Source organism: Coregonus lavaretus (genome assembly GCF_964263955.1).
Source record: "Coregonus lavaretus genome assembly, chromosome: 18".
NCBI lineage: Eukaryota > Metazoa > Chordata > Actinopteri > Salmoniformes > Salmonidae > Coregonus > Coregonus lavaretus.
Window position 1 is genome coordinate 33,516,341 of NC_140005.1, and position 23,786 is coordinate 33,540,126.

Consider the following 23,786-nt stretch of genomic DNA (forward strand, 5'->3'; position numbering starts at 1 on the left):
TAATAAAGAATGATTCATTTAAGATTGACTTCAGGTGGCCCTGGTGGTAATTTCGGAGTGGCTTCGGGACAAGTCTCTGAATGTCCTTGAGTGGCCCAGCCAGAGCCCGGACTTGAACCCGATCGAACATCTCTGGAGAGACCTGAAAATAGCTGTGCAGCAACGCTCCCCATCCAACCTGACAGAGCTTGAGAGGATCTGCAGAGAAGAATGGAAGAAACTCCCCAGATACAGGTGTGCCAAGCTTGCAGCGTCATACCCAAGAAGACTCGAGGCTGTAATCGCTGCCAAAGGTGCTTCAACAAGGTACTTAGTAAAGGGTCTGAATACTTATGTAAATGTAATATTTCTGTTTTTTTATTTTTTATGAATTAGCAAACATTTCTAAGAACCTGTTTTTGCTTTGTTATTATGGGTTATTGTGTGTAGATTGATGAGGAAGAAAAACGATTTAATCCATTTTAGAATAAGGCTGTAATGTAACAACATTTGGAAAAAGTCAAGGGGTCTGAATACATTCCTAATGCACTGATTGTCCATTGTTCATTAATTGGCAGGTGTCATCATTGTCTAAATGTCCTGGACCATAGGCAATATAATAATAAAGTCCAATGTTCAGCAATACTACTACTAATAATAATAATAATAATAGTGTTTTTACCCAAGTGTCCTCATCATTGTCTTATGTTGAGGGCAGCATCATAGCCATAGGCTATAGGTTGCGTGAGTGTGCATGGATAGCATACCTGAATATTGAGCCAGTCAAATTGCCTAGATCTATCGGCTCGTCCCCTTGTGTGTTGGGCTTGAAGTCCTTCTCGAAGAAGTGTTGAGCCACCTTGGCAGTGGAAAACGTGTGTTATATTCTGAAACCGCATTTCAGGTTTAGTTTGTGTAGCTGGGATCTCACCTCATTGTTGGTTTCCCTCTGTTTCAGCAGTTCGGCACTCAGATCTGGGTAAATGCTGATCCTGTTCTCCGCATATGTCAGAGCCCTCGATTCCGCTGCAAGGCACACAATTCGCCGCTTGACTTCAAAACTGTGGATTCGTACAATCATATACCGAGATCCGTTGCGGAGAGGACCCGTGCGGCGCAATGTTCATCAGCGACATGGGACCCAAATTCCCCTTCCCAAACAGTTCATAGAAAAGATAGCTCATGAAGGAAGTATGGTTGCCCACTTCCACACCAGTTTCAAGTCCTGTGACCCGCACATTGAATTTACGGGAATGATTTTCGAGTGATTCTGTTTTCTCTTTTAGGAGATTAATTTCCCCTTCTACCTTAGTTCGCGCTGTTTCCAGTTCATGGATTCGCCCCTGTCATATTGGCGGCTGTCTCCAAACTTTCCAATTGAGTATAGTAGGTATCCACTTTAGAAGTGAGCAGTGCAAGAGATTGATTTACCGTTTTTTTTATTTATTGCAAGTCATGGGCAAGAGGTAATTAATACAAATGTGTGCATACAGTGCCTTCAGAAAGTATTCACACCCCTTGACTTTTTCCACATTTTGTTGTGTTAAAGCCTGAATTTAAAATGGATTAAATTGAGATTTTATGCCACTGATCTACACACAATACCACACAATATCAAAGTGGATTTCTTGGGGGGAGAACATTTTTACTAATTAAAAGCTGAAATGTCTTGAGTCAATAAGTATTCAACCCCTTTGTTATGGCAAGCCTAAATACATTCAGGAGTAAAAATGTACTTAACAAGTCACATAAGTTGCATGGACTCACTGTGTGCAATAATAGTCGTTAACATTATTTTTTTTGAATGATTACCCCATCTCTGTACCCAACACATACCATTTTTTGTAAGGTCCCTCAGTCAGAGTAGTGAATTTCAAGCACAGTTTCCTGAGAGGTTTTCCAATTGCCCATATTGATTGGTAGATGGGTAAAAAACAAACAAAAAAACAGACACTGAATATCCCTTTGAGCATGGTGAAGTTATTAATTATGCATCAATACACCCAGTCACTAAAAAGATACAGGCCTCCTTCCTAACTCAGTTGCCGGAGAGGAAGGAAACAGCTCAGGGATTTATCCATGAGGCCAATGGTGACTTTAAAACAGTTACAGAGTTTAATGGCTGTGATAGCAGAAAACTGAGAATGGATCAACAACATTGTAGTTAATCCACAATACTAACCATTGACAGAGTGAAAAAAAGGAAGCCTGTACAGAATCCAAATATTCCAAAACATGCATCCTGTTTGCAATAAGGCACTAAAGTAATACTGCAAAAAATGTGGCAAAGAAATTAACTTTTTGTCCTGAATACAAAGCATAAGGTTTGGGACAAATCCATCACAACAAATCACTGCTGCATCATGTTATGGAAATGCTCGTCATCGGCAAGGAAGGTTTTTTAGGATAAAAAGGAAAGGAATAGAGCTAAGCACAGGCAAAGTCCTAGAGGTCAACCTGGTTCAGTCAAATCCACCTTTCAGCAGGTCAATAACCTAAAACGCAAAGCCAAATATATACTGGAGTTGCTTACCAATACGACATTGAATGTTCCTGAGTGGCCTAGTTACAGGTTTGACTTAAATCGGCTTGAAAATCTATGGCAAGACTTGAAAATGGCTGTCTAGCAATGATCAACAACCAATTTGACAGAGATTGAAGAATTGTTTAATAATAATGGGCAAATATTATACAATCCAGGTGTGCAAAGCTCTTAGAGACTTACCCCAAAAGACTCACAGCTGTAATCACTGCCAAAGGTGATTCTAACATATATTGACTCAGGGGGTTGAATACTTATCTAATCAAGATATATTAGTGTTCTATTTATCACAACAATAAAAAATAAATGTCTTCCACTTTGACAAAGTATTTTCTGTAGATCAATGAAAAAAAAGACAATTCAATCCATTTTAATCCCAATTTGTAACACAAAATGTGGAAAAGGTCAAGGGGTCTGAATAATTTCTTAAGGTACTCATCATCCAAAACATGATCCAGTTACACTTTATTTTATTTACGGCACTATGCCCAAGTTTGACCAAAATATGCTTTTTCTGTGTATATGCATGACTTAAAGCACAATAATTATGACAAAAGCAACTATAAATATGTTTATTCCATAATCCATGTACAGTGCATTAGGAAAGCATTCAGACCCCTTGACTTTATCCACATTTTGTTACATTACAGCCTTATTCTAAAATGGATTAAATAGTTTTTCTCCCTCATCAATCTACACACAATACCACATAATGACAAAGCAAAAACTGGTTTTTATAAATTTTTGCAAATGTGTTCAAAATAAAAAACTGAAATATGACATTTACATAAGTATTCAGACCCTTTACTCAGTACTTTGTTGAAGCACCTTTGGCAGCGATTACAGCCTTGAGTCTTCTTGGGTATGACGCTACAAGCTTGGCACACCTGTATTTGGGGAGTTTCCCCCACTCTTCTCTGCAGATCCTCTCAAGCGCTGTCAGGTTGGATGGGGAGCATCACTGCACAGCTATTTTCAGGTCTCTACAGAGATGTTCGATCGGGTTCAAGTCCGGGCTCTGGCTGGGCCACTCAAGGACATTCAGAGACTTGTCCCGAAGCCACTCCTGCGTTGTCTTGGCTGTGTGCTTCAAAACAAATCAAATTGTATTGCTCACATACACGTGTTTAGCAGATGTTATTGCGGGTGTAGCGAAATGCTTGTGTTTCTAGCTCCGACAGTGCAGTAATATCTAACAAGTTCACAACATATACCCAATACACACAAATATAAGTAAAGCAATGGAATTAAGAATATATAAATAAATATATGGACGAGCAATGTCAGAGCGGCATTGACTAAGATACAGTAGAATAGTATAGAATACAGTATATACATGAGATGAGTAATGCAAGATATGTAAACATTAAAAAGTGACTAGTGTTCCATTTATTAAAGGATCTCTCTGTACTTTGCTCCGTTCATCTTTCCCGTGATCCTGACTAGTCTCCCAGTCCCTGCCGCTGAAAAACATCCCCACAGCATGATGCTGCCACCACCATGCTTCACCTTAGGGATGGTGCCAGGTTTCCTCCAGACGTGACGCTTGGCATTCAAGGCCAAAGAGTAAAATATTGGTTTCATCAGACTAGAGAATCTTGTTTCTAATGGTCTGAGAGTCCTTTAGGTGCCTTTTGGCAAACTCCAAGCGGGCTGTCATGCCTTTTACTGAGAAGTGGCTTCCTTCTGGCCCACCATAAAGGTCTGATTGGTGGAGTGCTGAAGAGATGGTTGTCCTTCTGGAAGGTTCTCCCATCTCCACAGAGGAACGCTGGAGCTCTGTCAGCGTGACCATCGGGTTCTTGGTCACCTCCCTGACCAAGGCCCTTCTCCCCCGATTGCTCAGATTGGCCAGGCGGCCAGCTCTAGGAAGAGTCTTGGTGGTTCCAAACTTCTTCCATTTAAGAATGATAGAGGCCACTGTGTTCTTGGGGACCTTTAATGCTGCAGAAATGTTTTGGTACCCTTCCCCAGATCTGTGCTTCGACACAATCATGTCTTGGAGGTCTATGGATAATTCCTGCTCTGACATGCACTGTCAACTGTGGGACCTTACAGTTGAAGTTGGAAGTTTACATACACCTTAGCCAAATACATTTCAACTCAGTTTTTTACAATTCCTGACATTTAATCCTAGTAAAAATTCGTAGGTCTTAGGTTAGGTCAGGTAGTTAGGATCACCACTTTATTTTAAGAATGTGAAATATCAGAATAATAGTAGAGAGAATGATTTATTTCAGCTTTTATTTCTTTAATCACATTACCAGTGGGTCAGAAGTTACACACACTCAATTAGTATTTGGTAGCATTGCCTTTAAATTGTTTAACTTGGGTCAAACATTTCGGGTAGCCTTCCACAAGCTTCCCACAATAAGTTGGGTGAATTTTGGCCCTTTCCTCCTGACAGAGCTGGTGTAACTGAGTCAGATTGTTAGTTCTCCTCGCTCGCACACGCTTTTTCAGTTCTGCCCACAAATTTTCTATAGGATTGAGGTCAGGGCTTTGTGATGGCCACTCCAATACCTTGACTTTGTTGTCCTTAAGCCATTTTGCCACAACTTTGGAAGTATGCTTGGGGTCATTGTCCATTTGGAAGACCCATTTGCGACCAAGCTTTAACTTCCTGACTGATGTCTTGAGATTTGCTTCAATATATCCACATAATTCTATTTTGTGAAGTGCACCAGTCCCTCCTGCAGCAAAGCACTCCCACAGCATGATGCTGCCACCCCCGTTCTTCACGGTTGGGATGGTGTTCTTCGGCTTGCAAGCGTCCCCCTTTTTCCACCAAACATAACAATGGTCATTATGGCCAAACAGTTCTATTTTTGTTTCATCAGACCAGAGGACATTTCTCCAAAAAGTACGATCTTTGTCCCCATGTGCAGTTGCAAATAGTAGTCTGGCTTTTTTATGGCGGTTTTGGAGCAGTGGCTTCTTCCTTGCTGAGCGGCCTTTCAGGTTATGTCGATATAGGACTCATTTTACTGTGGATATAGATACTTTTGTACCCGTTTCCTCCAGCAACTTCACAAGGTCCTTTGCTGTTGTTCTGGGATTGATTTGCACTTTTCGCACCAAAGTACGTTCATCTCTAGGAGACAGAACATGTCTCCTTCCTGAGCGGGATGACGGCTGCGTGGTGCCATGGTGTTTATACTTGCGCACTATTGTTTGTACAGATGAACGTGGTACTTTCAGGCGTTTGGAAATTGCTCCCAAGGATAAACCAGACTTGTGGAGGTCTACAAACATTTTTCTGAGGTCTTGGCTGATTTCTTTTGATTTTCCCATGATGTCAAGCAAAGAGGCACTGAGTTTGAAGGTAGGCCTTGATATACATCCACAGGTACACCTCCAATTGACTCAAATGATGTCAATTAGCCTATCAGAAGCTTCTAAAGCCATGACATCATTTTCTGGAATTTTCCAAGCTGTTTAAAGGCACAGTCAACTTAGTGTATGTAAACTTCTGACCCACTGGAATTGTGATACAGTGAATTATAAGTGAAATAATCTGTCTGTAAACAATTGTTGGAAAAATTACTTGTGTCATGCACAAAGTAGATGTCCTAACCGACTTGCCAAAACTATAGTTTGTTAACAAAACATTTGTGGAGTTGTTGAAAAACAAGTTTTAATGACTCCAACCTAAGTGTCTGTAATCTTCCGACTTCAACTGTATATACAGTGAGGGAAAAAAGTATTTGATCCCCTGCTGATTTTGTACGTTTGCCCACTGACAAAGAAATTATCAGTCTATAATTTTAATGGTAGGTTTATTTGAACAGTGAGAGACAGAATAACAACAAAAAAATCCAGAAAAACGCATGTCAAAAATGTTATAAATTGATTTGCATTTTAATTAGGGAAATAAGTATTTGACCCCCTCTCAATCAGAAAGATTTCTGGCTCCCAGGTCTTTTATACAGGTAACGAGCTGAGATTAGGAGCACACTCTTAAAGGGAGTGCTCCTAATCTCAGCTTGTTACCTGTATAAAAGATACCTGTCCACAGAAGCAATCAATCAATCAGATTCCAAACTCTCCACCATGGCCAAGACCAAAGAGCTCTCCAAGGATGTCAGGGACAAGATTGTAGACATACACAAGGCTGGAATGGGCTACAAGACCATCGCCAAGCAGCTTGGTGAGAAGGTGACAACAGTTGGTGCGATTATTCGCAAATGGAAGAAACACAAAATAACTGTCAATCTCCCTCGGCCTGGGGCTCCCCACCGTCAAACATGGAGGTGGAAACATTATGCTTTGGGGGTGTTTTTCTGCTAAGGGGACGGACAACTTCACCGCATCAAAGGGACGATGGACGGGGCCATGTACCGTCAAATCTTGGGTGAGAACCTCCTTCCCTCAGCCAGGGCATTGAAAATGAGTCGTGGATGGGTATTCCAGCATGACAATGACCCAAAACACACAGCCAAGGCAACAAAGGAGTGGCTCAAGAAGAAGCACATTAAGGTCCTGGAGTGGCCTAGCCAGTCGCCAGACCTTAATCCCATAGAAAATCTGTGGAGGGAGCTGAAGGTTCGAGTTGCCAAACGTCAGCCTCGAAACCTTAATGACTTGGAGAAGATCTGCAATGAGGAGTGGGACAAAATCTCTCTTGAGATGTGTCCAAACCTGGTGGCCAACTACAAGAAACGTCTGACCTCTGTGATTGCCAACAAGGGTTTTGCCACCAAGTACTAAGTCATGTTGTGCAGAGGGGTCAAATACTTATTTCCCTCATTAAAATGCAAATCAATTCATAAAATTTTTGACATGCGTTTTTCTGGATTTTTTTGTTGTTATTCTGTCTCTCACTGTTCAAATAAACCTACCATTAAAATTATAGACTGATCATGTCTTTGTCAGTGGGCAAACGTACAAAATCAGCAGGGGATCAAATACTTTTTTCCCCTCACTGTAGACAGGTGTGTGCCTTTCCAAATCATGCCCAATCAATTGAATTTACCACAGCTAGACTCCAATCAAGTTGTAGAAACATCTCAAGGATGATCAATGGAAACAGGATGCACCTGAGCTTAATTTCGAGTCTCATAGCAAAGAGTCTGAATACTTATGGAAATAAGGTTTCTGTTTTTTTATTTTTAATCAATTTGCAAACATTTCTAGAAACCTGTTTTCGCTTCCTTATGGGGTATTGTGTGTAGATTGATGAGGAAAAATAAATATTTAATCAATTTTAGAATAAGGTTGTAACGTAACAAAATGTGGAAAAAGTCAAGGGGTCTTTATACTTTCCGAATGCACTGTATGTATTTAGGATTAAATAGTCATCTTATATGTTCAGTAAATGTTGTCAGAATCTGTGACTATCCTATTTGGCTGCTTGTACATTTTACCCCTTAAAAATGACATTACAGTTGCAATATCTCTGGCCCAGAAAGTCAGATTCAAGTTCTCCTGGTTTAGTGCGGTCTCCCGCAGTTATCTCAGAGGGTATACGTCATCTGAGAAGGGTCCTTGGTGGTGCTACAGACCAGAAAGCATAATAACCGTATGAAAAGTAACTATTAATGCATCCATTCCATAGTCTAAGTGTTTATGTTTGATAATCCACTCAGTTTTGGTTGAGAATTTCAAGATATTTGACCTAAATCTATTACTATTTTCATTATGTCCATTTTCACCAGAATGTACCTTTAACCCCTTGCAAATTGCCTTAAAAATCCAAATTGAACATGTTATCCGGCCTAACTTTGTGTATCATCCCTTCACTGTTTGATCTAGCATGGATGACAGCCGTCAACAAGCAAAAGAAAAGCAAGCACTTTTTCCAGGTTGGCTGGTCTACTACAATGTAATGAAACAGGCAAGGAGTGCGGCTCAAACCCTCAACCTTCTGGCCCGTAGCCCTGCGCGACCATCAACTATGCCACAAAAGCATGCTCCTATGGCAGAGTCAATATCCGTGCTCATAAACCCAGGGTCGTTACAGTATTTACTCTGAAATTACATAGTAAAATGGTAATCCCATGATAATAACGAAAGGCCTAAATTACGTTAGATTCATGATTCATTCAAATAATCCCGACTAGGCACCATTTAGTATCAGGCAGTTATCAAAATATGTTGAGATAATTTACTTTTTTAAGTATTTACCAGAAAATAGAATACACATTTTTATCACCATTTCATAGAAAGTACCAGGTAAATACAGTATTTGGGCAGATTTGTGCTCGTGCCTTGATGATAATGTTTTGAAAAAAAATAACAAAGGCTGTTAAACAGACTTATTAAATACACTTATTTTAGCCTTTGCATAACTTGTACATGACCATACCACCAACAACTAGTAACAATTTAGAAATCTTGCTTTAATGATTCACAACTACAGTATTTGAGGAAAACATCAGCGCTAACAACTCTGAGATTAATCTCTAGCTGGTCTTTTCACATTGTTTACTTTAATCAAATTCAATTTGACTATTTAGTTATCAATAAAAAATAGTTTTTTTTCTTTGAGTATAATCAATAACTGTTCTTATAGTAATCCATTTCCTTTTTCAGTAAATCTTGACAATACTGCTCATCTTCTTACTGGATGCAGCAATTTTGTCCATTAGCATCTTTGAAGCGGAGACGCATCTTGGGTTTGTAGTTTTCGAGGTACATTAGTTGTTTTGAGTTGATGGCTCCACGTCTCTTTCTGAGAGAAGAAAAAAGGATGGCATTTTGATGGAAATCGTTTTTGATTTAGATGATTTTGCATTTTGATGGCACTTTGAATGTCACATTGAAGGACGTATTCAGGAATCAGCTCATCATAACTTAGATCATCTTCATTTTTAATCACAGTAGCAAGAAGATGAAAATGGTTGAAATGTCAAAATATGATCAATGGAGAGAACTTACTGTCTTATAAAGTGAACAGCATCTTCATACTCCATCCCACACTCAATCAACGCCAACGCTACCAGGACTGGGGCTCTGGAGAAAAATTATATCAATTATATCAAGTGTACTGTAGAGATGGGAAAGTTGATGTGTAATATAAAATACAACAAATCTGAGAATTAAATGGTCATTATTGATAACTCATTCAGTACACACTGCTTTTGCTATAAGTCCCAATGTGTTGGTGGCTAGCAGACATTCCAAGGAAGGAGAAGATACAATAGGCAAATAGATTGAACATGTAGGCAGACAACTCACCGACCCAACCCCGCCACACAATGCACTGCAATGCAACAACCGGGTTCTTCTCTGAATTTACACTTGAGGAGGTTGAGCCAGTCATCAACGACTTGTTCAGGGGGGGAAGAACCATCGTCAAAGGGCCAATCCTGTTTGAGGAAAACATATGGTTGGTATTAGGCTCCATTCATGGATTCATTGATTAGGTAGTGTAATTGATAGGCCTAATGCTTTCATGCAACCTCCATCATAAGGAAAAAGATAGACCTAGATGTCATGTAGATACAACGGACAATTGGAACCAGAATGCCTGAAGTTATCAGCTCCAACCAAATCTGAAGGTCTCTGATGGGTTAAAATCACAGCAGAAGAGAACAGAAGTTGTCTTACCACAACAGTGATGCCTTCCTGCTCCACAGGGGTTTTGTCGTAAGTGGCATTACACACTCTGACCAGTGTCTGCACCCCAAAAGCCTTGAGGTCCTGTATATAAGAGAGAATAAGTGTTTTAGGTTAGTAATCAAGACAGTGTCTGTTTTTCAGTTCATTCCAATCTGTCTTGACATAAGAAAACGCTATAAACTCAAATAACACGATGCTTTAGGTGAATACAAAGCATATGGGGATATGTATTATAGGAGTTAATACTGTACCTCTATAAATTTCACCAGCTGGGAGTTGGTGGGGTTGTGGGTGATCAGAAACTTCATACACTCATAGGTGATCTCAACAGGGGCAGGGCGATTCATCTTGACAGACAGTTGGAGAAGGCAGTCTTCCGCGAGAGGGTGAACAGTACAGCAGTAGAGAAAAGTACTCCAAAATGGGCGATAGATTGGGTATAAAGGTGGTTATTGAAAGATATAGGCTATCGAGAATGGGGTGAAAGTAAATAAAAAGTGGATATTGAAAAGGAAAGGAAAGAAAGAAAGGGGGTATCCCTTTAGCCTTTTAATCCCAACTAGCCCATTCAGGAATGGTTTAGTGGTTGCTAAGTCGCTGGATTAGCTCAATCGAAGCCATATACTTGGAGAAATATCAGCCTCTCTCTCTCCAGGAGTACTGGTCGACTTCAGGTGGGGTATTTCTTCATATGTTTGGCTGAAGGCTGCTTACTTGTCCACAATGACCAGGTGCTGGTGCTGTGCCTGGCAGAAGTCTCCACAGTTCCTCACCCTCACAAACGCCATAAATGTGCAGCCTAGAAAACACATAGATGACAGGAAGATAACAGTCACTGGGAGGAATGGTTTTAGCAGCAACACAGCCCAAGTAAAACATATAGACTAGCTGTAGAACAAAATCTGATGGAATACAGCACAACCAATTCAGGCTATATAAATCCAACAAAGGTTGTGTGTGTCACGTTGTATTACATGTGTCATGTAACATTGATTTGCAATAATAAAATAGGCCTACATGTAAGAAACAAAAAAACAATAAGAAAACCTATGAGTGAAACAAACAAACCGTTGTGGGCTGAGTAACGTTGCGTTCATCCAGCGTGCACAAGGCGGTGTGACAACTCTGCACACCATTGATTCTTCTCTCTACAGTGGCTCAACCTAGGGCTCCTGCTGCTCACAAAGGGCTCCTGACCTGTAAAACAAAGCATTAGGCTAAAACATAGCTTAAAAAAGCCACGTTTAGGAAGAATGCTGTGTAAATTCCATTCATGTTTCATTCAGCTCATAGAAGAGGTACAATACAATTCATTTACACTGAACAAAAACATGAACGCAACATGCAACAATTTCAACGATTTTACTTAGTTACAGTTCATATAAGGAAATCAGTCAATTTAAATAAATTCATTAGGCCCTAATCTATGGTTTTCACATGACTGGGAATACAGATATGCATCTGTTGGTCACAGATACCTTTAAAAAAAGGTAGGGGCGTGGATCAGAAAACCAGTCAGTATCTGGTGTGACAACCATTTGCCTCATGCAGCACAACACATCTCCTTCGGATAGAGTTGATCAGGCTGTTGACTGTGGCCTGTGGAATGTTGTCCCACTCCTCTTCAATGGCTGTGCGAAGTTGCTGGATATTGGCGGGAACTGCAACATGCTGTCGTACACGTCGATCCAGAGCATCCCAAACATGCTCAATGGGTAACATGTCTGGTGAGGATACAGGCCATGGAAGAACTGGGATACTTTCAGCTTCCAGGAATTGTGTACAGATCCTTGCAACATGGGGCCGAGAGTTATCATGCTGAAACATGAGGTGATGGCGGCAGATGAATGGCACGACAATGGGTCTCAGGATCTCGTCACGGTATCTCTGTGCATTCAAATTGCCATCGATAAAATGCAATTGTGTTCATTGTCCGTAGGTTATGCCTGCCCATACCATAACCCCACCGTCACCATGGGGCACTCTGTTCACAACATTGACATCAGCAAACCGCTCGCCCACACGACGCCATACTGTCTGCCATCTGCCCGGTACAGTTGAAACCGGGATTCATCCGTGAAGAGCACACTTCTCCAGCATGCCAGTGGGCATCGATGGTGAGCATTTCCTACTTATGTCGGTAACGATGCAGTCAGGTCAAGACCCTAGTGACGACGACGAGCACGCAGATGAGCTTCCCTGAGATATTTTTTGACAGTTTGTGCAGAAATTCTTTGGTTGTGCAAACCCACAGTTTCATCTGCTGTCCGGGTGGCTAGTCTCAGACGATCCCGCAGGTGAAGAAGCCGGATGTAGTGGTCCAGGCACGATTACACGTGGTCTGCGCTTGTTAGGCCGGTTGGACGTACTGTCAAATTCTTTAAAATGATGTTGGAGGCGGCTTATGGACATTTAATAGGCGGCAGGTAGCTTAGTGGTTAAGAGCATTGTGCCAGTAACCGAAAGGTCGCTGGTTCTAATCCCCGAGCCGACTAGGTGAAAAATCTGTCGATGTGCCCTTGAGCAAGGCACTTAACCCTAATTGCTCCTGTAAGTCGCTCTGGATAAGAGCGTCTGCTAAATGACCTATTTATTATTTATTTTATTTTAATTATCTGGCAACAGCTCTGGTTGAGATTACTGCAGTCAACATGCCAATTGCACACTCCCATCTGTGGCATTGTGTTGTGTGACAAAACTGCACATTTTAGAGTGGCCTTTTATTGTCCGCAACACAAGGTGCACCTGTGTAATGATCATGTGGTTTAATCCGTTTCTTGATATGCCACACCTGTCAGGTGGATGGTTTATCTTGGCAAAGGAGAAATGCTCACTAACAGGGATGGAAACAAATTTGTGCACACAATGTGAGATAAATTAGCTTTTTGTGCGTATGGAAAATGTCTGGTATCTTTTATTACAGCTCATGAAACATGGGACCAACACTTCACATGTTGTGTTTATATTTTTGTTCAGTGTACAAACATTACAGCTCTTTATCACTCTCTCCATCTGTCTTTCTCTCGAGTCTCTGTCTGTACAAACATGGCATGAATAGTACAATACAGTTCATGCAATGATTACATATTATAACTACGTAATGCAATAATATTGATATACGTAGCTAGCTATTGCAGAAGCACTTGCATTTAACCACCATAACTATCTAGCTATTAGCTTGCTAGAGACTAATATCGTTAGCTAGCCATTGCCATTTGCCATACAGTATTTGGGAGTCAAGCTAACACGTTAACAACACAGCAGATAAAAACAGTGACGGATCAAACTAGCTAGCTAGTAAATGTATGTGTAGTTAACTAGCTAGTTACTTACAAAAAGCTGTTGATTCAAGTATTCAATGACAATTCGGTGAAAGACAGGTTGACAAAAGCAACGTATCTGGCGTTTGTTGACAGCAGTGCTAAACAGCTTCGTATGCCACGTGACTGACGTGACGTCAATGTTTGTGCTGGAAAAACAATATAGTGAGCAGTTTCATTCAGATTCCCAACACTAGAGGGAGTCCTTGACCCACATTTTAGTAACATTAATATTGGGGGAAAATACAACATTGTTTTTTTTATTATTTCATGTTAATTCAATGATAGGCATTGGTGGTGAAAGATGATATTGAATGTTTGCCCAATTCCGACGGCAAAGACACCTTGAAAAAAAAAAACATGTTGCCTTAACAAGAAACCTAGTAGATGCATGAATTGCCATAGAGGTTATTCAGTCCTCATTCTGTTTTATATGTAATCTTAGGCCTACATAAAGTAACTGAAGTTACATTAAAATGGATACCACAGGTGTGAAATGCTACTATTACTCTTACTTCTTACAGTAAGCCTATGAGGCTCTTACAGCCCACAGCCATACTCTCTCTCATTGAGATGGCCTAGGTTGGGTGTGTCCACTGTATCAGTGGGCTTGTACCAACATATCTGTTCTTCTGTGGTTTCCTCATGAATAGATTAACACACACCCACACCCTCTGATCAGCAGGTAGAAAAACTACACCACTGGGAATAGTATACACTCCTCATCACTCACTCCTCAGTCTGGGGCAGGTAGGCTAGGCTGTTCGCACTCTGTAGTTTTCCAGGTGACAACAGGCTAAGCCCTTGATCAGGTTTGACAGGAAGTGGAACAGGGAGATACTTGATGGAAGTTTCCTGCTGTGTTTGTTCTGCTGTAATATTTCCATATTCATATCCCAGGTAAGGTCATTTTGAGTCTACTTTAATAAATAAGTCTTAACTATATTGTCTTAGGGAAATGGGGGTAAATAAACTTGAAAATTCAGAAAACTGGGTGTAGGCCTACCACAGTATACGCTCTGTACAATAGAGCCACTGCTGTTTCAATACCTGTCTCCCAAATATGTTTATAATCTCTACACATTAGGTGTTCTATTCTCAAGGCGCTTAACATGTATTTCAGGACACTCAAGGACACCTTCCTTTAGCAGTACATAAAATCAAATGCATCAATCAATAGTGTAATTTAAAGTAATACGGTTATACACTCGTTAACACTTACTGTCACAAAAGTATTGTTTTAGAACTTGTTTAAAATGGAAGTGGGACAGAATGTCTGACTAATACATCTCTTACAAGAGTAAAGATGCTACAATAACTCTGGATGCAGCATTAGCTTGAACACTTTGTAATAAGATTTGACATTTGATCTATTGTTACTCCTATCAAATGTGTACATCTCAATTGGCTTTTTTCAATGAGAAGGCCAAAATTAACTGGTTTGTCATACTTTTATTTTAAAACATCTTTACACCGTCTGTTTGTTCAGTGAAGGTTGCTGTTGATTAGAGACCGGTGATGTGTTGTGAATGTAGAGATAACGCACTTTTGCTTTCTACAAACATAGCAATACCTCTGTACACATTTTAAATGACCATTTACTGACAAGTACTGTTGTTGCAAAGACGTCAGTAATAACAATAATACTGTATACTTGTCAAATACAGGCCTACTCTCTTACAGTTAATATATAATTAATAGTCTGAGTGGATGTGGGAGGCATAAAATACAGTGGTATAATTTTACATCATTACATCATTACATTATTACTGACATTATAGAAAAGTAGGCGTTCCATTTTACATTTCTGTAAGACCTACAGTTTCAAAATTGATTGCTGTGCTTCAGAGCGCTAAAAGCATTTAGCGCTGATAAATCCTATCAGAAAGTAGATTAGTTTAATCTCCATGGACTAATTAAATATGATGTAACACAAAAACTGATACACATACTGTAGCCCATTTAAGTCTAGTTTTATTTAGGCTTCCAATTCATGATGGATGAAATGATGAGTCAAGAACACAATCCTCTAATTTCTCTTCATCAAGAGTTCTACAATAAATGGACTTCCTGTATTGTAAATGGGGTGTGGTTTCTTCGTTGAGATTTTAATGTTGCATTTAGTAACCTCAATTCCTATACTGCTTTGTGGAAGACTCACAAAGTAGCAAGTGAGAGCTAATGCCATCACTAATGCCATCATAGTCTATTTAATGGCACTGAAAAGGATGGACGATTGGCCGTGTCAGTGTCTTTGTGGTCAGGTTTAGTATATTTATTTCACTGATGACAGACTGGTTGTAACCCTGTGTGTGACCATTTTGCCTTGTGACTGACCTCTGACTGTCTCTGTGTTCATGGTGTCTGTGTTGACAGGCCGCAGGGATGAACTGGTCAGCACTAGAGAGCCTCCTCAGCGGGGTCAACAAGTACTCCACAGTGTTTGGCCGTGTGTGGCTGTCCATGGTGTTTGTGTTTCGTGTCATGGTGTTCGTGGTGGCCGCCCAGCCCGTGTGGGGAGACGAGAACAAGGACTTTGTGTGCAACACCAGGCAGCCCGGCTGCACCAACGTCTGCTACGACAGCATCTTCCCCATCTCACACATCCGCCTGTGGGCCCTACAGCTCATTTTCGTCACCTGTCCCTCTCTCATGGTGGTGGTGCACGTCAAGTACCGCGAGGGGAAGGATTCAAAGTATACTGCCCAACACCAGGGTTCTCACCTGTACGTCAACCCAGGGAAGAAACGTGGAGGACTGTGGTGGACCTACCTGGTCAGCCTGATCTTCAAGGCCGGGTTTGATGTAGCATTCCTCTACATTCTCTACTATATCTACCAGGGCTATGACATGCCACGTCTCTCCAAGTGTGCCCTGGAGCCTTGCCCCAACACAGTGGACTGCTACATCTCCAGGCCCACGGAGAAGAAGATCTTCACCATCTTCATGGTGGTCTCCTCAGCCGTCTGCATCTTCATGTGCATACTGGAGATGTTCTATCTGGTGGGCACGCGCTTACAGAAGGTGCTCAAAGTACGGCTGGCCAACGAGAGACTGCTCTTTGCTGAGCGCCATGAGGTCACCAACATCGCTCTGCCGAGGTCATCGTACATCAGGGTCGATCCAACTATTGGGAGCCAGCAGAACATCAGCAGACAGATGAAGACAGAGGAGGCTGCTGCCACAAGCCTGTAGCCCTGATCTGTTTGATTTTGGTGCATATTCGGACTTGAACTGTGCCAGAATCATGGAGAACAGAAGGACTTTACACAGGAATAAGAAGCTTTGTAAATGGACTCCTATATGTACAGATAACTGTGCTGTGTGTCTGCTTGTGGTTCGTTGTGTTTCTTGGTTCCTTTTGTTTGTTTGTTTACTTCTGTTACTGTTTGTTTACATAGCTTATAATTATTAGTCTATTTTTATATTTCATCATTGTAGCACTAATTATGTAGTACTTATATGATATTATGTCATATTTATATTTTTTGTTTTAGCCATTTCATTGAGTATTTCAAATCCCAACCTAGTCAAGATAGAATTATATTACAGAACATCAACGTACATCTTTTAAATAGCTTTCCCAATATTTAACGTCCAGAGATTTAATAAGGGTTTATAGTAAAATGGCAAAAACAAATACAGACTTTTTGCACAGTAATGTTTTATAAATGTTTAATATTCAAGAACCATGTGAATTTTTTGTATTTTCTTTAAATGATTTACAGATCACTTATAGATCTTGTGTTTCGGCAAGTAAAAGTCTGTATACGTGAAATAAATTACTGTATTTTTAAAGATTGAAAATATATATTTTCAATATATTAAGGCACTGTCCAGAACCTCTATGTAGAGTGCTAGGATTTGTTTTTGGACCAGACATTAGTAGTAGGCTAGGTCAGGTCTAGTCCCCAATGAAAATCACAGTATAGAATATCAGAATATTAATATTCAATTTAATATTTATTATGCTCATGACTCAGAGTCCGATGGCCATAACAAAAGCAACGACTCCTACTCTCAGTCATTCTGAAATGTGCAACACTCACCTCACTCACTCAGAACACCATGCAAATTAAATCACCTCTCACTCTTCAACAAAACAGTATTTGCATCGCCACCACAGACAACTCAATACTACTTTTCCTACAGCATGCTTACATGATTCAAAGACAACAACCTTTATACAATTCAAAAAGCTACAACAATTTTTACACGATTCAAAGATTACAACAACAATCATTAGAAATATAAATTCAAAAACTCAACTTTTACTGAAACCCTCTCTTTTTACTCTCTCTCTCTCTTGCAGGTTCTATCCCCCCGTCTGTGTTCTGAAGCCTCATTCCACACTGCTTCTGTCTCTGTCTCTCTCTCTCTCTCTCAGCTAAAACGCCTTTTAAAATAGCACACTCCATCCGCAGCACATCACAGTGCCCGCCTGCCCAGTACATTATCATTTACATAACGTTACATAAGCGACACCTCTTGAACTTTTACTTGTACTTCCCTCCTACCATTCTATCTATCCATTATCCACACACCCTCTCCCTCACTCTCAAGCTCTATTCTTCCCTTTGTCATCTAACCACAATAACCATTTCCTTTTGTGCTTTCTCGTTGCCATGGCTTACACAGCTTATTGTCCCTCATTCTATTATCGTCGAATCTTTCTAATTTTCAAACATCAATTGACAGCAGCTGATAAGTAAGAGCGAGGATGTCAGATGTAGCATATTATCAGTATTTTTGCTTTCATCCCAGTCAATCTGACCAGCTAATACTGGCAGATATTCTACTGCATGATTCACCCACTCGGCTACACCCACTCATGCAGCGTCCTAGCTGGCTACATTTCACACATACATACAGTACAAACAAGAACACAGACAGCATGCACTCCCACACACTCCCTGTCAAACAATGCAGGACCATATTTTTTAAACCAAAAATCTAGTGAAAAAATAGATATGTTTAGTCTGAAATATTTTTTATATCAGTATTCTCTAATGATAATAACGATGATGATACATAGATGTAGTCTGAGTGAGTACCAGTCTGTTTGTGCTAAAATACCAACTCCCTGTCAATCATTGTCATGCCAAACATGTTTGGATTGACAATGACAGCAAATCAAATCAAATTGTATTGGTTGCGTACACATATTTTGCAGATGTAATCGCAGGTGCAGCAAAATGCTTATGTTTTCTGTCATTTTCCAGGTGACAACAGGCTAAGCCCTTGATCAGGTTTGACAGGATCAGGTAGATCAGGTATACCATATATTTTGCAGATGTAATCGCAGGTGCTGTGAAATGCTTATCTTTCTAGCTCCAACAGTGCAGTATTCACTATATATACAAAGGTACGTGGACACCCCTTCAAATTAGAATATTTGGCTATTTCAGCCACACCCGTTGCTGACAGGTGCATACAATCGAGCACACAGCCATGCAATCTCCATAGCCAAACATTGGCAGTAGAATGGCCTTACTGAAGAGCTCAGTGACTTTCAACGCGGCACCATCATTTTTTTTTATTTATTTCAACTTTATTTAACCAGGTAAGCCAGTTGAGAACAAGTTCTCATTTACAACTGCAACCTGGCCAAGATAAAGCAAAGCAGTGCGATAAAAACAACAACAACACAGAGTTACATATGGAATAAACAAAACGTACAGTCAAAAACACCATAGGAAATCTATATACAGTGTGTGCAAATGTAGTAAGTTATGGAGGTAAGGCAATAAATAGGACATAGTGCAAAATAATTACAATTTAGTATTAACACTTGAGTGATAGATGTGCAGAAGATGATGTGCAAATAGAGATACTGGGGTGCAAATGAGCAAAATAAATAACAATGTAAATAACAATATGGGGATGAGGTAGTTGGGTGGGCTAATTACAGATGGGCTATGTACAGGTGCAGTGATCGGTAAGCTGCTCTGACAACTGATGCTTAAAGTTAGTGAGGGAGATAAGTGTCTCCAGCTTCAGAGATTTTTGCAGTTCGTTCCAGTCATTTGCAGCAGAGAACTGGAAGGAATGGCGGCCAAAGGAGGTGTTGGCTTTGGGGATGACCAGTGAGATATACCTGCTGGAACGCATACTACGGGTGGGTGTTGCTATGGTGACCAATGATCTAAGATAAGGTGGGGATTGGCCTAGAAGTGATTTATAGATGACCTGGAGCCAGTGGGTTTGGCGACGAATATGTAGTGAGGGCCAGCCAACGAGAGCGTACAGGTCACAATGGTGGGTAGTATATGGGGCTTTGGTGACAAAACAGATGGCACTGTGATAGACTACATCCAATTTGCTGAGTAGAGTGTTGGAAGCTATTTTGTAAATGACATCGCCAAAGTCAAGGATCGGTAAGATAGTCAGTTTTACGAGGGCATGTTTAACAGCATGAGTGAAGGAGGCTTTGTTGCGAAATAGGAAGCCGATTCTAGATTTAACTTTGGATTGGAGATGCTTAATGTGAGTCTGGAAGGAGAGTTTACGGTCTAACCAGACACCTAGGTATTTGTAGTTGTCCACATATTCTAAGTCAGATCCGCCGAGAGTAGTGATTCTAGTCGGGCGGGCGGGTGCAAGCAGCGTTCGATTGAAGAGCATGCATTTAGTTTTACTAGCGTTTAAGAGCAGTTGGAGGCCACGGAAGGAGTGTTGTATGGCATTGAAGCTCATTTGGAGGTTTGTTAACACAGTGTCCAGTGAAGGGCCAGATGTATACAAAATTGTGTCGTCTGCGTAGAGGTGGATCTGAGAGTCACCAGCAGCAAGAGCGACATCATTGATATACACAGAGAATAGAGTCGGCCCGAGAATTGAACCCTGTGGCACCCCCATAGAGACTGCCAGAGGTCCAGACAACAGGCCCTCCGATTTGACACATTGAACTCTATCTGAGAAGTAGTTGGTGAACCAGGCGAGGCAGTCATTTGAGAAACCAAGGCTATTTAGTCTGCCAATAAGAATGTGATGATTGACAGAGTCAAAAGCCTTGGCCAGGTCGATGAAGACGGCTGCACAGTACTGTCTTTTATTGATCGCGGTTATTATATTGTTTAGGACCTTGAGGATGCCACCTTTCCAACAAGTCAGTTTGTCAAATTTCTGCCCTGCTAGACCTGCCCCGGTCAACTGTAAGTGCTGTTATTGTGAAGTGGAAAAGTCTAGGAACAACAACGGTTCAGCCGTGAAGTGGTAGGCCACACAAGCTCACAGAACGGGACCGCCGAGCGCTGATGCACATTACGCGTAAAAATCGTCTGTCCTTGGTTTCAACTCTCACTACCGACTTCCACACTGCCTCTGGAAGCAACGTCAGCACAAGAACTGTTCGTTTTCCATGGCCGAACAGCAATTCGCAATGCCAAGCGTCGGCTGGAGTTGTGGAAATGCGTTCTCTGGAGTGATGAATCACGCTTCACCATCTGGAAGGCCTGACAGACAAATCTGGGTTTGGCGGATGCCAGGAGAACGCTACCTGCCCCAATGCATTGTGCCAACTGTACAGTTTGGTGGAGGAGGAATAACGGTCTGGGGCTGTTTTTCATGGTTCGGTCTAGGCCCCATAGTTCCAGTGAAGGGAAATCTTAACACTACAGCATACAATTACATTCTAGATGATTCTCTGCTTCCAACTTTGTGGCAACAGCTTGGGGAAGGCCCTTTCCTGTTTCAGCATGACAATGCCCCTGTGCACAAAGCGAGGTCCATACAGAAATGGCTTGTCGAGATCGGTGTGGAAGAAGTTGACTGGCCTGCACAGAGCCCTGACCTCAACCCATCGAACACCTTTGGGATTAATTGGACCACCAACTGCAAGCCAGGCCTAATCACCCAACATCAGTGCCCGACCTCACTAATGCTCTTGTGGCTGAATGGAAGCAAGTCCCCGCAGCAATGTTCCAACATCTAGTGGAAAGCCTTCCCAGAAGAGTGGAGGCTGTTATAGCAGCAAAGGGGGGACCAACTCCATTTTAATGCCCATGATTTTGGAATGAGATGTTCGACGAGCAGATGTCCACATACTTTTGACCATGTAGTGTACCTAACAATACAAAACAATACACCCAAATCCCTAAAAATTAAAATTAAGAAATATCAGAACGAGCAATGTCAAAGTTCAGAATATAAATATACTGTATATGTATATAATGGTGTGTATAGACAGTATGGACAGTATATGAATAGGAAAGGTGTGTACAGCAGAAGTGATATAGGATGAGCCTTGACTTGAATACAGAATACAGTGCCTTCAGACCCCACATTTTTCCACATTTTGTTACATTACAGCCTTATTCTAAAATGGATAAAATAAAAATTTATCCTCAGCAATCTACACACAATACCCCACAATGACAAAGCAAAAATAGGTTTTTAGAAATTGTTGCAAATGTATATATATATAAAAAATAAGTATTCAGACCCTTTGCTATTAGACTCGTCTGGCGGAAACCTGGCACCATCCCTACGGGGAAGCATGGTGGTGGCAGCATCATGCTGAGGGTATGTTTTTCAGCGGCAGGGACTGGGAGATTAGTCAGGATCGAGAGAAAGATGAACGGAGCAAAGTACAGAGATCCTTGATGAAAACCTGCTCCAGAGTGCTCAGGACCTCAGACTGGGGCGAAGGTTCACCTTCCAACAGGACAACGATGCTAAGCACACAGCCAAGACAACACAGGAGTGGCTTCGGGACAAGTCTCTGAATGTCCTTGAGTGGCCCAGCCAGAGCCTGGACTTGAACCCGATCGAACATCTCTGGAGAGACCTCAAAATAGCTGTGCAGCGACGCTCCCCATCCAACCTGACAGAGCTTGAGAGGATCTGCAGCGAAGAATGGGAGAAACTGCCCAGATACAGGTGTGCCAAGCTTGTAGCGTAATACCCAAAAATATATAAATAAACTGTTTTTGCTTTGTTATTATGGGCTGTTGTGAGTAGATTGATGAGGGAAAAAAAACTTTAAATACATTTTAGAATAAGACTGTAACGTAAAAAATGTGGAAAAAATCAAGGGGTCTGAATACTTGCGAATGGACTGTATACATATGATGTAGATAAAACAGTATGTAAACATTATTGAAGTGACCAGTGTTCAATGACTATGTACATAGGGCAGCGGTCTCCAAGGTGCAGGGTAGAGTACCGGGTGGTTGCCGACTAGTAATAGTGACTAAGTTCAGGGCAGGGTACTGGGCGAAGGCTGGCTAGTGGTGACTGTTTAACAGTCTGGCCTGGAGATAGAAGCTGTTTATCAGTCTCTCTGTCCCAGCTTTGATGCACCTGTACTATCTCCGCCTTCTAGATGGTAACGGGGTGAACAGGCCATGGCTCGGGTGGCTGAGGTGATTGAGTTGGAGATGTGCGTGGCCACGCAGTCATGGGTGAACAGGGAGTACAGGAGGGGGCTGAGCACGCACCCTTGTGGGGGGCAATGGAGTTGGCAAGAGCACAAACAGATCTGGGACCAGGCTAATATAGAGTTAATATTCGCAAATAATAATCTTCAGCAGAATCAATCAATTATGCAATAACCACGTCTGGTGTGTTTGAAGCACCCCGATGACACAATCTGCATGCCTCTGAGAGATCGTCATTGCATGAACATGTATTTGGAAATGTGGTGCCCTGAGAAGTGTCCTTCCTCCAGCCGCTAAAACAAAACGTTGATGTCATCTGTGTCATTCAATGCTCCAGAGCTCAATATCAACTGTGCCACTTACTTGGGTTAGGGTAAGCAGTGACAATGTTTCCTTCTACAAAAAAAATACTAAAAGAAAAAAGAACAGTGGCGCATATAGTGAGTGACACAGTAATGGTATTGGGAGATGAGTCACCCAGACACACAGCGGGGATGATGAAAGGTCACTGATGTACTACTAGCCTGGGTACTAGTCTGTTTGTGCTATCATGCTCTGACACAAACACAACAGTTTGTCCTCAGATAATGTGTGTATTGATTCTCATGTGAAATATAGCTGACATAATTTAGCTATTAATTACAACAGCCCCCCACCACACACCTACTGCCACCTCCCTGGCCTTGTTCACAATGATCTAATTAATTTGGCCAGATATAGACAGACTGAGCCCTACATTTCTGCAAAACAGTTTCGGCCTGTATCTACTATGTAATACACAGAAGTCACAGTTCCTATTTTATAGGACAAGAAAAACACGAGACAGATGAAGAGCATGTATAAATTGAAACAGACAAAATGCTGAAAATCTACTGTAAGGGGATGATGGCCACTACTTACAGCAGTAAAATAAACATTTAGAAAATAATAATTGTGGGGCTTACTTTTCCCAACAGACAAAATGCAGGTGACATAGAATCACCAAGTTAAAATATTTATTTG

At 41.2% G+C, this 23,786-nt stretch overlaps 2 protein-coding genes across 2 annotated transcripts; one reads left to right on the forward strand and one right to left on the reverse strand.

The window, feature by feature from the left end:
* Positions 1–8,626: 8,626 nt before the first annotated feature.
* LOC311146029 (protein tyrosine phosphatase type IVA 2-like) lies at positions 8,627–13,537 on the reverse strand. Its single transcript, XM_084182470.1, has 7 exons — positions 13,418–13,537; positions 11,153–11,281; positions 10,336–10,883; positions 10,073–10,165; positions 9,701–9,831; positions 9,401–9,475; positions 8,627–9,194 (listed from the first exon to the last, which is right to left on the reverse strand). The coding sequence occupies exons 3-7, from the start codon at positions 10,429–10,431 to the stop codon at positions 9,083–9,085; spliced, it is 507 nt and encodes a 168-aa protein (XP_084038596.1). The 5' UTR covers positions 10,432–10,883; positions 11,153–11,281; positions 13,418–13,537; the 3' UTR covers positions 8,627–9,082.
* Positions 13,538–14,131: 594 nt separating this feature from the next.
* Positions 14,132–17,250, forward strand: LOC311145686 (gap junction beta-4 protein-like). The gene is made up of 2 exons (XM_084181943.1): positions 14,132–14,304; positions 15,781–17,250. Exon 2 carries the CDS (start codon positions 15,790–15,792, stop codon positions 16,597–16,599), a length of 810 nt encoding a protein of 269 aa, XP_084038069.1. The 5' UTR covers positions 14,132–14,304; positions 15,781–15,789; the 3' UTR covers positions 16,600–17,250.
* The last annotated feature ends 6,536 nt before the right edge of the window (positions 17,251–23,786 follow it).

Bases quoted from the DNA above. Each gene is read 5' to 3' on its own strand.
- LOC311146029 (XM_084182470.1), bottom strand. From the start codon at position 10,431: ATGAATCGCCCTGCCCCTGTTGAGATCACCTATGAGTGTATGAAGTTT. The intron at 9,832-10,072 runs GTAAGACAACTT...TTCCTCAAACAG, and splicing joins AGGAAGGCATCACTGTTGTG to GATTGGCCCTTTGACGATGG. The intron at 9,476-9,700 runs GTGAGTTGTCTG...ATTTTTCTCCAG, and splicing joins TGTGTGGCGGGGTTGGGTCG to AGCCCCAGTCCTGGTAGCGT.
- LOC311145686 (XM_084181943.1), top strand. From the start codon at position 15,790: ATGAACTGGTCAGCACTAGAGAGCCTCCTCAGCGGGGTCAACAAGTAC.